Genomic DNA, 17,303 nt, shown 5'->3' on the forward strand with positions numbered 1-17,303 from the left:
CAAGTTATATCAAGACAAGACAAAATACTTTAAACCGTGAAGACCACACATTTAGTTGTATGCCATCTGAGATGAAGAGATTTCTAATGATGTGTATGAGTTATGGTTCAGACCTAAAATTACACTTCAAATGCCAAAGATAAACTGAGTGTAGGCAGTTTGCAAGCTGGAAGGGATATGTGTTAACATGTCACTTTCAGTAACCCAGCAACAGCCAAATAAAGTGAGAAACTGGAACAATCCATATGATATAGAATCAGTCCGCACAACACAGCAAGCTAAGAGTAGCTTGTCAGACATAACAAGTCATTCACATCCTCCTTATTTTTACAGTCAAAGACAGGCAGAAAACTCGGCAGATTATCAAACCCCAATGGACTGCATTCAGCATGATGGGTGACAAATTGTGCTGACCAGACCTACAGTAGCGGCACCAGAAACAATACTCTCATGTCACTGCGCAGCTGGTTCACACTTAATGCCAGATAGCCATTAATGAATAACCAAAATTGCCCAGAACACCCAGAATGCTGTGAGATATTTGCTGTGAGATATTTTCACAGGGTATACTCAACATGTTAATCAACCATTTGGGAGGAAGATGGACCTTAACTAAGCTATTGTAGCCTCCCATCCAGTTCTCTACTATGTAAACATCCATCAGTACTATGAGAGACTTCTATGATGAGCCTACCCAATAGTGACCTTTACATCTGTGGCTTCCATTTTCAAAATACAAAGCTCCATTTTAGGAGACAACCTAACAGGCAAGATCAATGAGGATTTGGGTTCTTCTCTGGTTTGGATTTCAGGGCCGTGACATTGGGCTTTATATTTGAATCAAACATATTTATAAACAGCTGAGATTCAGATTTCCGAGCTAGGAAATGTGAAATTCAGCAACAGAATTAGCCCAACTTAGCATGCAGAAACCAGAAATCTGTATGGATTTCAAAAAGGAATGTCATGAACCTTAGGGTATTTGTCGTCGTCCCCCACCAGCTGTGCTTGTTTAAGAATGTCCAGGGCACCTGCCAAAATAGTGAGAAATAGGCCTTCTAACAGATCAAACTGCAGAACATGCTTAGACTGTTTCACCCTTGTGCAACAGCACCCAGTGGTTTAACAAGAGCATTGAGTGAGGCAACTCAAAGGCCTACAACATTCTCACAGGCTTGATTACCTACTTGACAGAGCAAAAAATGACCATTTTGTTAAAGCAGGGGTAATGAACCTTCTTCAGCCTAAATATCACATTCCCTTCTGGACTATCTGCCAAGGGGCATGTGGCAGCGGTGGGTAGGTTCTACAAACCAAATTGGGTGGAGCAACAAATGTATGTTTTACCTTTATACAGTAGGGTAGTACACATTCACACAAAAAACCTTCTATATTCCTTCCAGGCACAAGCATGAGGTATTATTAGAGTTCAATGGCACATTTCAGTCGGCCAGGGAGGGCTCTGGCCTGGGGAGAGGTGTTGCCTAGGGTGAGTTCCAGATATAGAGGCCCTGAGCTCCACATTTGTTGCCTGGCCTGAGATTTCCCACCCATGAACAAAAAAACACAAAAAACCACCCCATAGGTATTTCTAAGTGCACAGAACTTCTTTTGGAGGAAGGCACCAATCCTGAACAAGATTATGATTCTTTTCCAGGCTCCTCCATTTCACTGTTTCCCCAGGCACCCATGTACTTCTCAGGCCATTAAACCACTTCTTCTTAAATTCAAATGATTTGTTGTATTGGCTGCACTAAAAGAAAATAATTGATCAAAGTTTGATTATCCCCCCAGTTCCTGTAAGCAGTAAAAAATTTAACAGTCTGAGCCATGTAAAAGCAAGATAACAAAGGCACTGGGGAGAAAGTTGGTATTAAATGAAGGTCTTTACTCAAAGTGCTTATTGCTATAGATCACAGAATTAGAGGAATACACAGCTAGACAGCATATCAGCATATTTGTTTTCCATTAGTTTCGTATACTTTTGTTACCTAGGATGCTGCTGTATAATCATAATCAGTTCACACATAGGCTGTGTTGTTTCATGGGGCATGATGCCCACAATCTTTTCCATTGGAAAGATTTCAAGGAAAAACGGACCAAAGACTTGTGTCTCCCAATATAATGTTCTTCTCCTAAAAGCAGTGGCAGAAGCTCCCTTGGATCCCTTGTATAGGGAGATGAGTCTAAGCCCATCTACTCATTCTGTGCCATGGCCCTGATCCAAATCCTTCTCCCTAAGCTACTATTAGCTACAGAGAGGAAAACATACAGACAACTATTCAATCCGCTTGTTTTCCACACTTCAGCTAATAGCAGCTTGGAGTTGGCACTGCAGCGTATGGGGAAAGGTTAGGGTCTTCACTCCCCTGCCACTTTTAGAAGACAGAAAGTTACTGGGCAATGCATTCCTCAATCTTCCATGAAGCATCTAGTACATGAAACGCTTTAAACCTTCTAAAATTCTATATAAATTCCTGAAACCCAGTGCTATTGCATGTTAATGTAGAAGTCATACTAATTACTGGGGTTTACATTCAGGTACTGGGGTTTTCATTCAGGGACCCAGGTGGCGCTGTGGGTTAAACTACTGAGCCTAGGGCTTGCTGATCAGAAGGTCGGCAGTTCGAATCCCCACGACGGGGTGAGCTCCCGTTGCTTGGTCCCAGCTCCTGCCAACCAAGCAGTTCGAAAGCACGTCAAAGTGCAAGTAGATAAATAGGAACCGCTACAGCGGGAAGGTAAACGGCGTTTCCGTGTGCTGCTCTGGTTCGCCAGAAGAGGCTTTGTCATGCTGGCCACATGACCTGGAAGCTATACACCGGCTCCCTTGGCCAATAATGCGAGATGAGCACGCAACCCCAGAGTCGGTCCCCTTTACCCTTTACCTTTACATTCAGGTTAAGCATTCATAGAACTGCAGATTCTATTAATTTTCCCAACGCCCCTCTCATTTGGGGGGGGTCTCTTTTAAAGGAGCAACATGGCACTGTTGGGAAGGGGTTTGCATTTCATGAGCAGTCTTCAATTGTATACTTTCTGAGTTCCCAGCAACAAAAGCGGAGGTATCCGGAGGGAAGCCATCATGAGCGCAGAGTTACAAATATGCCATTATTGTTAAAAAAAAATTTGAAATATCTGTACAGGCCTTTAGACTGCATGGTAAAGATGTCTAAGTACCTCTGCAAAAAGCTGCATGAAACACTGTTATGTACTGAGCTGAATCCTAGAACAATAGGATTCAGATTCAGCGGGAGCTACCCAATCCAACTCCAGGTGGAAGTGAATCCGCAACCTGATTGGCCTGCTGGAGCAGCCAATCAGGCGGCTGGCAGAAGTGAATCTGCTACCTGATTGGCCTGTAGGAGCAGCCAATCAGGCTGCAGGCAAAAGTCAATCCACAATATAATTGGCCCACAGGTGTAGCCCTGAAGTAGCCAATCACGCAAGGCCCATTGTGTAAATAATGTATATAAGCAGATGGTTTTGGGAAAAGAGCCATTCGTCTTCTCTTCTCCTCCTTGATGACTATGAGCTGAATAAAGAGCATGAAATTCACTCTTGACTCCGAGTATATTTCACTGGCGACGAAGATGGGATCCTGCTGAGCTGACCGCCACCACGCACTGCACCGCAGCACCGCCACCTGCTGCACCGCTGCATCGCACCGTGCATCCAGGCTTCAGCTCCAGGACCCAAGGAACCCAGAATGGCAACCGACAGCAGCTTCTCGCCATTCAAACCAGCATCAGGAGACTGGGAAGGGTACGCCGCCCGTTTCAACTTCCTCCTGCAAGCGAAAGAAGTCACCAACGATGCCATGAAGAGGGCGACATTCTTCAGCGTCTGTGGAGAGGAGACGTTTGAAATCGCCCGGGCTCTCCTTGCACCTAGAGATGTCGCTACCGTCTCTTACAAAACAATAATGGAACGGCTGAAGGAGCACTTCTCACCACAGCCCTCGGTGGTAGCTTGCCGAAATGCCTTCTACGCAAAGCGGCAAGCCCCGGGGGAAACCATAACTGGGTTTGTGACCTCCCTCCGCCAAGCCGCCCGGTTATGCAACTTCTCAGAATTGGAGAACATGCTTCGTGACCGCCTCGTCGGTGGCCTGAGGGACGAGATGTTGCAACGATGCCTCTACACCAAAAAAGACCTCACGTTCCAGATTGCTCTGGAGGAAGCCCTGGCAACCGAAGCCGCCGAGAGGTCAACGCAAGAGGCACGACCGGCCCCGCCATCCCAACCGAGGGTCTACCACGAAGACCTCACCGACGAATCCGAATCTGACAGGGAGGAAGTACACCGAGTACAGCGGCGCACTCAAGCAGCACACACACCACAGCAGCCTCGACGAGAAGGAGGGAACTGTGCAAGCTGCGGGGAGAACCACGAGAGGAGGACCTGTCGTTTCCGCAACGCAGAGTGCAGGCAGTGCAGAAAATTGGGACACATCGCCCGGGTGTGTCGGGCTCGACTCACCCGTCGACAAGCATCAGATGACCGACCCAGGAGCCCCAGGTCACACGGCACCATGCACCAAGGCAACTCGACGGAGATCACGGACTACCAGGTATTCCAGTTGCCCCATCCCAGCACAGAGAAAATTTATATAGAGGTACAGATAGAGGGAGCCCCATGCCGCATGGAGCTGGACACGGGTTCAACTCTATCCATAATCTCGGCCCGAACATTAAGGGAACTGTGCCCTAATGGGGGTCCCAAACTAAGGCCGGCCCCATTCACCCTCCGGGACTTCCAGAAACGTAAGGTCCCTACAATGGGGGTGGGGACCTTCAGGGTGCAATATTGAGGGCGAAAGCAACAATTGGACTTGCTGGTAGTTAAGGGCCCCTACGTTAGCTTACTGGGACTGGCATGGTTTGGACCTCTGGGGCTAGCCGTTACCGGGGTGAACCGCACTAGCTTACAAGTGGACGTGGACGCCATATGCAAAGAGTTTCCAGGGGTTTTCGATGGGGCATTGGGACGATATACAGGACCCCCCATTGCCCTACAGCTAGACCCCGCTGTACGACCCATCAGGCACAAGGCCCGCCGGGTCCCGTTCGCCCTGAAACCCCGCATAGACGAGGAATTGGACCGGCTCGTGGAGCAAGGAGTGCTGGAGCCGGTGCCCAACGCCCCCTGGGAAACTCCAATTGTCACACCCGTCAAGCCTAACGGTTCGGTCCGCATCTGTGCAGACTACAAATGCACCATAAACAAGGCTCTCACGGCCCATGCATACCCAGTGCCAGTGGTCAGCCATGTCCTCGCCACCCTGGCTGGGTCAAAAATCTTTGGCAAACTGGACTTGGCCCAAGCGTATCAACAGTTGCCTGTGGACGAAGCCACAGCAGAGGCTCAGACGATTGTGACGCACAGAGGGGCATTCAGAGTAAAGCGGCTGCAATTTGGCGTTAGCGTGGCACCAGGCATATTCCAGAATCTAATGGACTCTCTCCTTAAAGGGATTCCTGGCGTCACCCCCTTCTTCGATGATGTACTGATCGCCGGGCCCACACCAGAGGAATTTGAGGACCGCCTCCGCTCCGTCCTGCACCGTTTCCAGACGGCGGGCCTCAAGGTGAAGCGGGAAAAGTGTTTACTGGGAGTGCCGCAGGTGGACTTTCTGGGATTTAAGGTGGATGCAGAAGGGGTCCATCCAACCGGTGACAAGGTACGGGCCATTTGTGAGGCCCCAGCGCCCAAGAGCAAGCCCGAACTTCAGTCATTCTTGGGACTATTGAACTTTTACCATGCCTTCCTTCCCCATAAGGCAGCGGTAGCGGAGCCCCTACACAGACTCCTAGATAAAAGGGCCCCTTGGGTGTGGGGCCAGCGACAAAGGGCCGCATTCCAGGCAGTCAAGGACTTGCTCGTCTCGAACTCGGTCTTGGCACACCTCGACGAGAGGCTGCCAGTGGTGCTGGCATGCGACGCCTCTCCCTATGGCATCGGCGCTGTCCTGGGACACCAACTCCCGGATGGAAGAGAGGTGCCGGTGGCATACTTCTCCCAGACGCTTGCTGCAGCCGAACGAAACTACTCACAGATTGACAAGGAGGGTCTGGCAATCGTGAAGGGCGTAAAAAAATTCCATGATTTCTTGTACGGGCGGCCCTTTACCATAGTGACTGACCACAAGCCGTTGCTTGGCCTGTTTGCCCCCGAGAAGCAGACCCCCCAAGTGTTGTCTCCACGTGTCCTCAGGTGGTCAATTTTCCTTGCCGGCTACCAGTATGCACTAATCCACCGCCCTGGGAAGGCGATGGGCCACGCAGACGCACTCAGCAGGCTACCACTACCAGAAACAGGCCCCGACCCAGCGCCTGCGCAAGAGGTTATGACCCTGGAGCTGCTTCCCGACCGACCCATTCAGGCACAAGAAGTTGCGCACCATTCCACAAAAGATAGGGTCATCTCCCGGGTCCTGGACTGGGTGTGGCGAGGATGGCCCAGCAGCAGCCCCGGGCCAGAATTCGCTGGCTACACAAACCGCAAACATGAACTGTCGGCCCACAAGGGGTGCCTGTTATGGGGAAGCAGGGTTGTTGTTCCCCAGCCCCTCCGCAAAAGGGTCCTCACAGCCCTACACGAGACACACCCAGGGGTAGTGAGGATGAAGGCCCTTGCCAGGAGTTATGTGTGGTGGCCGGGGATTGACAGAGAGATAGAGGCCTGGGTCCAACACTGCCAGACCTGCCAAGAATCCCGCCCGGATCCCCCAAGGGCCCCAGTCCAGCCCTGGGAGTCCGCCCGACATCCATGGTCACGCTTGCACGTGGACTTCGCTGGCCCCTTCCAGGGAAAAACATTCTTCATAGTGGTGGATTCCTACACCAAATGGCTGGAGGTCGCACTGGTACCATCCACTTCTACGGCGGCAGCCATCCGGGTACTACGTAAGCTGTTTGCGACCCACGGGCTCCCTGACACCCTCGTCTCGGACAATGGAACCGCATTCACGTCAGAGGAGTTCCAGACCTTCACAGCGCAGAACGCCATCCGCCACATCCGCTCAGCACCATTCCACCCTGCCACCAATGGCCAAGCGGAGCGCATGGTGCGGACCACCAAGGACAGCCTCCGCCGCATGACACAAGGGGACTGGGAATACCGCCTTGCCGCATTTCTTCTAGCACAGCACAGCACCCCAAGCACAACGACGGGCCGGAGCCCAGCTGAATTACTAATGGGCCGGCGCCTTGCAACTAGACTGGACCGACTTCACCCCGACAGAGCTCAGGATGAGGTAGTGGTGGGGAAAGGCAGGAACCCCCGGACATTTGTGGCCCAGGACCCAGTGTATGCAAAGAATTTTGGGGCAGGCCCAGCATGGGTACCCGCCACAGTCACCAAGGTGACCGGTCCCGTGTCGTACGAGGTACTAACGGAAGGGGGGCAATGTTGGCGCCGCCACTGCGACCAGATACGGCGACGATTCCCAGGAGGAACCCGGGAGGAGAGCGGGACAGAGGGGTCCCAAGGGGACAGCAGGGCAGTGAGGCCTGTAGAGCGAGAGGGGTGGGCAGAGGAAGCAGAAGCAGTAGGCACAGAGGGGCACCCCGAGGCTGGAAGGACACCGGAACCAGAGCTACAACCTAGTGGTTCAGTGGCGCCAGACCAGACAGCCCCGGCACAGCCAGCAGCCTCGGAACACGAGCCAGAACCAGAACCCCTGACCAAGGAACACCCCAGGCCACAACGCACACGGAGGCGGCCAGCAGACCTTGGGGACTACGAATGCAACTTCCCGGGCAGGACTGGAACTTAGAGGGGAGGGGTGTTATGTACTGAGCTGAATCCTAGAACAATAGGATTCAGATTCAGCGGGAGCTACCCAATCCAACTCCAGGTGGAAGTGAATCCGCAACCTGATTGGCCTGCTGGAGCAGCCAATCAGGCGGCTGGCAGAAGTGAATCTGCTACCTGATTGGCCTGTAGGAGCAGCCAATCAGGCTGCAGGCAAAAGTCAATCCACAATATAATTGGCCCACAGGTGTAGCCCTGAAGTAGCCAATCACGCAAGGCCCATTGTGTAAATAATGTATATAAGCAGATGGTTTTGGGAAAAGAGCCATTCGTCTTCTCTTCTCCTCCTTGATGACTATGAGCTGAATAAAGAGCATGAAATTCACTCTTGACTCCGAGTATATTTCACACTCCATGTTCAAATGCAGCTTTTTCTATCCCCAACAATGAAAGAAGAGGAGCTGAGCTTACCAAGATCCAGGTGAATCCCTGGAACAAACGAATTGAGAAAGAACATGAGGATAACAACTCCCAAAACAGTCAGGCATTTGATGAGAAGCACCTTGTCTGTTATTCTGTGCTGTTGGAAAGGAGAAAATACAGAAACCATATCAACAAGAAGAAGCACCCTTCAGATATATCAGCATCAGCATGCTTTAAATATATATTATTTGAAATACAGTTTTTAGCAACAATACGGTCGAATCCATTAAAATGAGAGAGGAAATGCCTGAGGTGTGAAACAATATCTTAAATTTAGAAAGGAACTGTGTCTTGTTTCCACAAATGTTAACACGTTTTTCAGAACAATACTGTTTACAGTCTAAGGAACAGTACGGAGGCAGATGCAGCGACCCTAAGGTGCAGTTTCATCTTAGTTACACAAATAAAAGGAAGCTTTATGTCTTATCAGTTACAGGGCCTGGAAGTAAACGTGTTTATTAAATTTGTTTCTTCTTATAACGGGAGCAGTGAGGCTGGAATGCAATTTCCACCATAAATACTTGATACCTTGATAGGCTCGGATTGGGTGCCCCAACGGGCTCTGTTCTTAGCATCAGTCTTTTTCTGTTTCTTTATAGCCCTTACTATTTCATCCCATTCTCAAGATCACTTCACTCATTACAGTTTCCAACTTCTTGTCTAGGAAACAGTGTGAAACTCACAAACTCACATATGGCTATCCTACACCTAAACACTGTACAGTGTAGACTTTGGCTGCGTACATACCGTATGATGTTCACTCTTCATTGAACATTTATTCTGATTAGTTTGTGGGGAGGTTATACAACAATCAGCATCCAACCTGATTTTCTTGCAAAGTGTTTGTAAGTTTTCCTGCCAATGACCGCTTACCTGGACAGGCAGTTGCGGCCTGTCACAGGGCTTTCCCTAGTCCCCCCTGGCAGGTGAAAGACTATGCTCGTGGCCAGCTATTATATCCATCCCTGGTCAACTGCTGTGCATGGCAAGATAGCCGGCCTAAACCAAATATCTGAACTTCCCAATCAGGGGCAGGTGGGTGGGTGGAGCTGGAGCAGCAGACCAGAGTGCCGAAGTCTTCACTCCAGTCCATCACTTGTAGATATAAGCCGGCTGCGTTTGCCTCTTGCATTACTTTCCAAACCATAAAAAGTCAGTTTCCTTTTTTTATAGTGGATTTGTTTCACCCAGGCACATCAATCAACCTAGGTATGCACTTGCATCCCTCCAGGAAAATACTGGTAGTCTGGAGGAACCCTTTATCAAGCCAAGGTAGTTTAAGTACTGTTCCAAGTCATCTTTGTTCTGTGACATTTGGTTTTTCTGTAAGGCACAAGTCAAAAGTTCACATTTTAATTTCTATATGGCGATACTTCTAAACCCTGAAAGCGGAGGATCATGGTAGATTTTCAAACAGAAGATTTATGTTCCTATCTGGCTTCATACATGAAGTCCAACCTAAAGTACATAAAACCAGTTGTTTGGAAGTTATGAACTGCAGAGCAGTTTGTGCACTGAAAGGCACACAGTGTTACAGTAAAATGAATGTAATAGAATATAGTGGGCAATGTTTTGCAATGATATGAAAGCAATACATTACCGTACCTTTTTTTGGAGCTCCTGGATATTTGTCTCCCAATTTTTATCTTCTTGTGAGATTTGTCTGAAATAAAAATCCACAGGGAGATTCATATGGATGGGAGAGCTCTTGTAGAACTACAGTTGCAATTCTGTACCCACTTATGCTTAGCAAAATCATATCAAAATTAATCTGAGTCTCTTTATTAGTGCTCAGCCCTAGATCATTTTGTTACAAAGGGAGTTGTAATGTGAAGTTTCCAGGGTCTGTTAACTCCATCTGTTTTCTTCCAAAGAGAGAGAGGGAGCCCTCAATGGAGACTTAACCTGGTCTTCGAAAATCTGTGTATTCTTAAATTATACAAGCAAAGCATAACAGAAATGAGATTTGCTTAAAAGTGGTAATGTTGCCAATTTGCAACTAATTAAAAAAAAATAATCAAAGCATGGTAATGATTTTCATCATCACCATTATCACTAAATAATGATACTTTATGTATTTAGTGCCGTCAATGTGCATGGCACTTCACAAAGTACAAGGGGACAGGTCTCCTCCCCGGGGAAATTACAATCTAATCTTTGGCAAAGGAGAAAACAGAGGAAGGGGAGATCGTGAAAAAGCCTTACTTTTTCTTATATGCAAGTGTCTAAACCACGTTGCTATGCATGTGTCCAGGGGTTCTTGCGACTACTCTAGAGTAACGACGTTCCGCATAACGGTTTTTAAACAGTTTTTATAAGTGCAGTCTATTTACAGTGAGACAGGTGTGTAAAAGCATGTCTGCTCATCCCGATGCAGAATCCGGCACTGAACCGCCCCGTGACTTCCTCCAACATAAGAGTCTTGGGACAGCAAACCTCCTTCCCCTCCTTCTCCTGCGTAATTCCGGAACTGGAGGAAAGGGTCTACGCTCCATGTTTTCCTTCTCCCCCCTTTCCCCCCCCTCTCTCTTCCTCCCTCCTGTGTAGCAGGGGCTCTCCCATGCTGCCAGAGCCCTGGCCCTCTCTCCCCATTTCCTGACTGGTCTCCTCAGCGTCCTCGCTGCCATCGCTGCTTGGGGAGGAGCTGCTTCTGATGAGAGGGGGAGGTTCTCTATACTCTCTTCCCCTTACAGCATGACCTCCCATGAGCTCAGTGACCTTTTGTAAAATGTCGCATTAAGTGTCATGGGCCCTACCTGTGGAATGTTTTCAGCATTTTCCTCAGCAAAATCTCCAGAGTGAGAACTTTTTGCATTAGGAGGCACTTTACAGCTGTTTCTTCTCTGCTGGCAGGGTTGATCCTCTGTGCTGTCAGTCTCCAAACGTGGATTTCATGTTTCAGCTCTGTGGGGGGGGGGGAATATAATTATTTAGCTGAAAGTGAAGACACAACATATTAAATCACACCAAAATAGCTGATGGCACGCGCGCGCACACACACACAAAAACAGTATCCTGGGTCAAAAAGTGAAGCTTCTAAAGCAAAATTGTATAGTGGCTAACATCGGTTCATTGAAAGATTTATACATCAGGGGTGTGATCCAGAGTTGCACTTAGCAGAGGAGGCCGGGTGAAGCAGTAAGACCTCCCTACTCACCTGAAAGGGTGGGTCTGAGAGGAAGTTGTAGGTGACACATTGCCTCTTCCCCTTGATAGGGTTAGCTCGCCCAGTTTGTTATGTGCAATTTACTATCCTACACCTAAGTTCCCTTCCGAAGACCTTATGTTAAGTTTTAAAAATGTGGCTGAATTCACCCAGCCCTTGTGTCTTGCCTTCTTACTTCCCCGTGTGAACGCAAACGGTTATATCAATAATATATGTCAATAATATATTACACAACCAAGGCTTTGGAGTTAGATATCAAGCGGCAGGGCAGAGGCCAGTTCATCCAGTACAGAGTAGTTGATTGCCTAGAGGTTTGCAGCACCTTTCAGACATAGGAGAAATACAGGCTGTCCTTTCCCACTATGTCTATAAACCATTTTATAAGGGTGTTCTGCACTCAGTTGCCAAACACTGGGGATCACATGTACCGAAATTCAAATGTACATCTAGGAAACTTTTGAAGCTGGAAGAGGCGGCGCTCAACTATGGTTTCGAGCGTTTTCAGCACTAATATGCTCTGACAGGCATTTTGCTGATAGGTATACTTAATTCTTAATCTCAGATAGGTTAAATATTCATGGAACCATTATTCTTAGCTATGTCAACTTGTGTAATTACTTTACCAAAAGAGCACTGAGACTCCGAAATCTTATTCAACATTTAAATCCTTGTCTTTCTCCCAGCACCTGATCATTCCAATGTATAAAAGATTAATGTGCAGTTTAGTCTAACACAGATCTATCCTTGGTTAATCAAATATAATGCCATTGTCAATATAATAAGGTCGCATATAAGCAATAGACTTGGGTTGTGTGTATTTTTTTATTTAAAAAATGCCTCAGCTACGACTTTTATGATGCTGAAAGCAAGTCCCACTGTTATTCAAGTTATTCAAGTGAGAATAACTTCTGGATAGACATGTATAGTATTGCACTGTTAGAATCTGCAAAACTATCCAATAGTACATAAATGGACCCTTTTTATATATAAAAAATGTGGCCAATTATATTTATTTATGTTAGATGCTGTGATAGATAAGGTCTTTTATAAACAGTCTGCATATATTCTCCCAGTGATTTTTCAAGCTTTCCGCCTTCAAAGCACCTTGTCATATTAACTTGTCTGGCATGAAGCCCTTCAATGTGTTCTCCACCTATTGCAGAGAATTTTCAGACATGTTCTAAAACAGGGATGGATTTTTTTTTTATGTAAAATCCCCAATATGATGGGATTATTACCAACTAGCTGAAAAAAGGAGCTTCAGCTTGTCTCTTGAATCATTATTACTAAGCAAGCAGTGCTGGTTTCCTGTTCGGCACAATTCAAGACGCTGGTTTTGACCTATAAAAATGGTTTAGCACACGCATGCAGCTCTTCCCATATAAATCTGCCTGCTGAAAAGGAAATACCCGTTTCAAAATCCCACCCCTTCAATGTATAGACATGGGCCTTCTGGGGTACAATTCCAGTATTCTAAGCTAAGCTACAGGATTTCAGAAGGAAGTTGTGGGACTACTTCAAAACTTCTGCACAAACAGCATTTGGAAGCAAGATCACATATAACCGCTCCAATAGCATTATCATGAAACCATAATAATATTTTTTTTTCTTTATATCCCGCCCTTGCCGGTTCAAAAACTCGGGCTCAGGGTGGCTAACAACAAATTTAAAACACTTAATTGTAATACAACATAAAAGCAGCATAAAATATTGTATAAAAGCATGAATAACAATAAAATTCAAGAATCAATTTGGGGGAAATCCATCCGATAAACATTAGATAGTCACCAGGGCCAGCTGGCTAAATTAGACCTACTTGGGTCAGCGAGGAGGCCAGGGGAGAATTAGCTGTGGGGTCCCAGACCGGGTAATCTTAATAAAAGTGGGGGGGGGGAGAGAAGGGAAATAAAAGGCTCAGTTCAAATTAAAGGTCAGCCAGAATAGCTCTGTCTTACAGGCCCGGCAGAAGGAGGTTAAATCCTGTAGGGCCCTAGTCTCATGGGACAGAGCATTCCACCAGGTCGGAGCATCACTGAAAAGGCCCTGATCCTGGTGGAGGATAGTCTGACTTCCTTAGGGCTTGGGACCTCTAAACTATGGTTATTCATGGACCTAAAGGTCCTCTGTGGGGCATACCAGGAGAGGCTGTCCCATAAATACAATATGTCACATTTCTAGACTTTTTTTGGATTAAATGTTTCTAATAAGGAAGGGGGGGCATTATAAAGAATTGTAACTGCTGCCAGCCTTTCCCCATAGTCTCCCATATAGTTGTGGGCAGCACTTTCATTCAGGACTGAGGATGTTGTGGGGCTCCAACTCTCAACTGCCTCAGCTAACATGGTCTATAGTCAGGGATAATGGGAGCTGGAGTTTGACAACATCTGGCAGGTTCTCCATCCACTACAGTGGAACCTCAGGTATCGAACGCTTCGGAAGTCAAACGCCAACAACCTGGAAGTGAATGCTTCTGTTTCTGAACACACCTCAGAAGTTGAACGGCTTCCTAGGCACATTTCTCCATTGCAATTGCTGACCAGCAATTGCGTCTCGGTTGTCGAACGTTTCAGAAGTCGAACGGTCTTCTGAAACGGATTACATTCGACAACCGAGTTTCCACTGTGTATATAATTTTCCCTTCTTTGGTTTATAAAACTCCAACATAGTATCAGTAATACAATATACATTGTTCATTCATGTTTGAAGGTATGCCTATTATGTACCTAATCCCTATTACCACTGAATATTTACCTCAGGCAGGAAATATCTGTGGATAAAAGAAAAAGCAGACTGCTTCACCACCTATTTACCTACCAATCACTTCTATTCACAATAGTATTGTATATTTAATGTCCTTTTACATCGTCAGAAGAGCAAGTTCAAAATCACAAATTACTGCTCTTCACTCAACTAAAGTCCTGACAATGTAATTTGTTGCTGAGAAAATTGCATCAAGCTTTGAAATCTATCAAAACAATTTCCATTTACTCCCTACCAAGACACCGTAACTCAAAGTGTCAGGCTTCTAGGTCAACAACATTTCCAAAATCAAGTTAGCCAACATTTTTCATTAAAGGATAGGCTTACACTTTGCCAACTGTCCAGAGAAAAAGAAATCTCTCCGTAATTCATTATACTTGTTTCAGAAGTACATATACATTTTTCACCCTGCTTTCTTTAAAAAAACAAAATCACAATTAAAACTGATGGGGGGGTCAGGTAAAGAATGCTTGATGCAACCAGCTGTCTGCACTTGATATACACAATAGCCAATAACCTATTATGAAGTGTGGAATTGCTCTCAGAAGGAGAGTTTGAAAATCATTTCAGTAATATCTTGAGAAATTGATATTTCACTTAATGCTTTTAGCATAACTATACCTTGTTAATATTGACATTTCCTTGGGATATAAATAACATTAATTAAATTAATTATAATGGAAACACAAATACAGGGATATATGTGTTGAACAGAATCAGGATGGTAAGACTTGGAAGGAACCTGGGATCCTCTAGACCAGAGGTTCCCAAACTCATTTGGCCTTCCACCCACTTTTCAGGGGGGGAAATGAATCAGAGCTCCCCTGGAAATCTATTTTCTTTAAGCAAACAAACAGAAAGACGCAGTGACAAACTTCCGTTCTTTTATGTATCTATATTTCTAACTACATCCTCCAACGTAGTAAAGAAAGATGTTGTTGTAAAGAAGACCCTTGAAATTGAAATTATAAAATAGACAAGGAGGTGGACTAAGTCCTGGGATTAAAAAGCTGCCAGATCAGTCTGCAACACAGCTCACCTGTCATTGGCCAAGCGGACAAGCTGCGATCCACTTCCCAGTCCTAGGTGAAGCTAAAAGGGGTTCACTCAAGCCCAGAAAAAGCCCTTTCCTCCAGCACGACTGCCAGGTCCAGGGGAGGTGTTGTTGCCATCCCACAATAGTGCCCAGCCTGGCAGTAAATGCCATTAAACAGATGATACATGTACACATGGGTGTAACCAGGATTTTTGTTAGGGGGACAGAACCTCAGTTAGCTAAGTATTTTTACTGGTTTTTATTGATTGGGGGGCAGCTGCCCCTCCCTGGCTACACCCATGCATGTACAAATGATTTTTCAAAAATTTATTCTCTTCTTTCTTTATGCTTCCACCACCACCCCTTATTTTTATTCAATGCATCCGAGGCTACTACTGCCCCCTGGATCATCCCAGTGCCCCCCTGGTGGGTTGCCCACTTTGGGAAAGACTGTTCTGGTCCAACTCTTTTTTCAGAATCTACAATCCAGAACACAATCACAGCGTCCCTGTCCGATGCCTATCTTGAACTGCATCTCCCATCAACCCCAGCCCAGCATGACCAATGGTCAGGGATAATGGGAGCCGGAACCCAGTGACATTGGAAGGGGCACAGCTTCCCCATCCCTGAATTAGTGTCACACAGTGTCTGAAGAAAGAAAGTTGACATTCTCCTGGCGTGCTGATGTGTATTACCTTTCTCTACATCTAAAATTCCTCCTTCAGAAGTTTACACCAGAAACACAAAGAATGGATTCGCAACTTATATTTCCACTCTCTCCACTATGCTGTCAGGGGTAGGAGAAGGATGATTTTGCAGGTGAAGGGGGCAGCTTCTACATCACTGGAAGAATCTGGGAGAACCTAGATGCACAGTGCAGGCTTGCCGTATAGCCAGTTCCCTCTCATTATCCAGTGAATTTCCCCATGCCCCACCTTGTCAAATTATTTTTCATCCATGACAGAATTAGGATGAAATATGAAGGATCTCTAAAGATGCTCAGTTGTCCTCTTGCAAAAGAGAAGTTGTTGGGGGGTTTTCCTCCAAAAGGTGGCTATGTATCCCTGGTGGAATTTGGAAACATCACAGGAAAAAGAGATGTACCCATCATTATCAGCTCACTAAAGCAGCTGAAGGGGGGGGGGTTAAAAGACACTGTGAACTGCAGTACTGCCAGATCCTCAGATTTCGAGATGATTGCAAAGCTGCAGCCTTCAGCTGAGCAAACAAGAACGTTCAGTGGGGAAATCAGAGCATTTATTTGAAGCTCATTAATTTCAACAGAGTTGCCATATGTTCTGCAGCACAAACAGTGCCCAGTCATCATCTCTCAGGGGCCAATACAAACTTGTAACATGGCCCCCTTCTCACCACCACTACCAATCACTTGTCTGTTTTGAAATATTAGAGCTCCCTTTAGTTTCTTTTAGTTCCACCTGTTTCAACTCCCAAAATACCCCAGTGCCTGATTTGTATTTATAGCCAGACATGCTGCATGTATATTAAGTACAGTGGTACCTTGGGTTGCAGATCCGATCCATTCCAGGGTGCTGTTTGCACCCCAAAAAGTCCGCAACCGAGCAGTGCTTTTGCGCGTGTGTGAAAGCGCAATAGAGTGCTTCTGCACATGCACAAAGCATGCAGAATGCTTCTGCGCATGCTCACGTGGCGAAATCTGGAAGTAAACACTTCTGGGTCTTCCAGTAAGCTGGAAAAACGCAACCCACAGTGGACGCAACATGAGGTATGGCTGTATATGCTAGCACCCTTTAAACACTGATCCCTGGCACCGGAATCAGGTTTGGCACAAGACCTGGCATTGCACAAGGTGCCAGGTTGCTGCTGCTGCCGCCACCTCCCTCTCCTCCTACCGTACTGCTGCAGAACCCGCTTCCCCTTTTAGCTGTTTTGCTACATCTAATGAAGTGGGAGCACCACCGCTCTGTCTGAGACTCAGTTCTTGAGGGAGCATATCACATTAGGTTACTATATATGCTTATTCTCTGCTTAAAACTGTATTTTTGGCGCTGTGTTAAGTATTGGTTTCATTCGATTCTGAATTGCATCGCCGTTCCCCATGGGGAACTTGATTTATGCATC

At 46.6% G+C, this 17,303-nt stretch overlaps 1 protein-coding gene across 1 annotated transcript in view; it reads right to left on the reverse strand.

Annotated features, from left to right (window-relative positions):
* Positions 1-17,303, reverse strand: part of OCA2 (OCA2 melanosomal transmembrane protein) — a 153,899-nt gene that overhangs the window by 54,448 nt on the left and 82,148 nt on the right. The window contains exons 16-18 of the mRNA XM_035115521.2: positions 10,998-11,145; positions 9,847-9,904; positions 8,230-8,338 (exon numbers count right to left, since the gene is read on the reverse strand). Coding sequence (XP_034971412.1) covers positions 8,230-8,338; positions 9,847-9,904; positions 10,998-11,145 — 315 coding nt within the window. The remainder of the gene's footprint in view (positions 1-8,229; positions 8,339-9,846; positions 9,905-10,997; positions 11,146-17,303) is intronic.

The sequence above is a fragment of the Zootoca vivipara genome, chromosome 4 (assembly GCF_963506605.1).
Source record: "Zootoca vivipara chromosome 4, rZooViv1.1, whole genome shotgun sequence".
Lineage (NCBI taxonomy): Eukaryota > Metazoa > Chordata > Lepidosauria > Squamata > Lacertidae > Zootoca > Zootoca vivipara.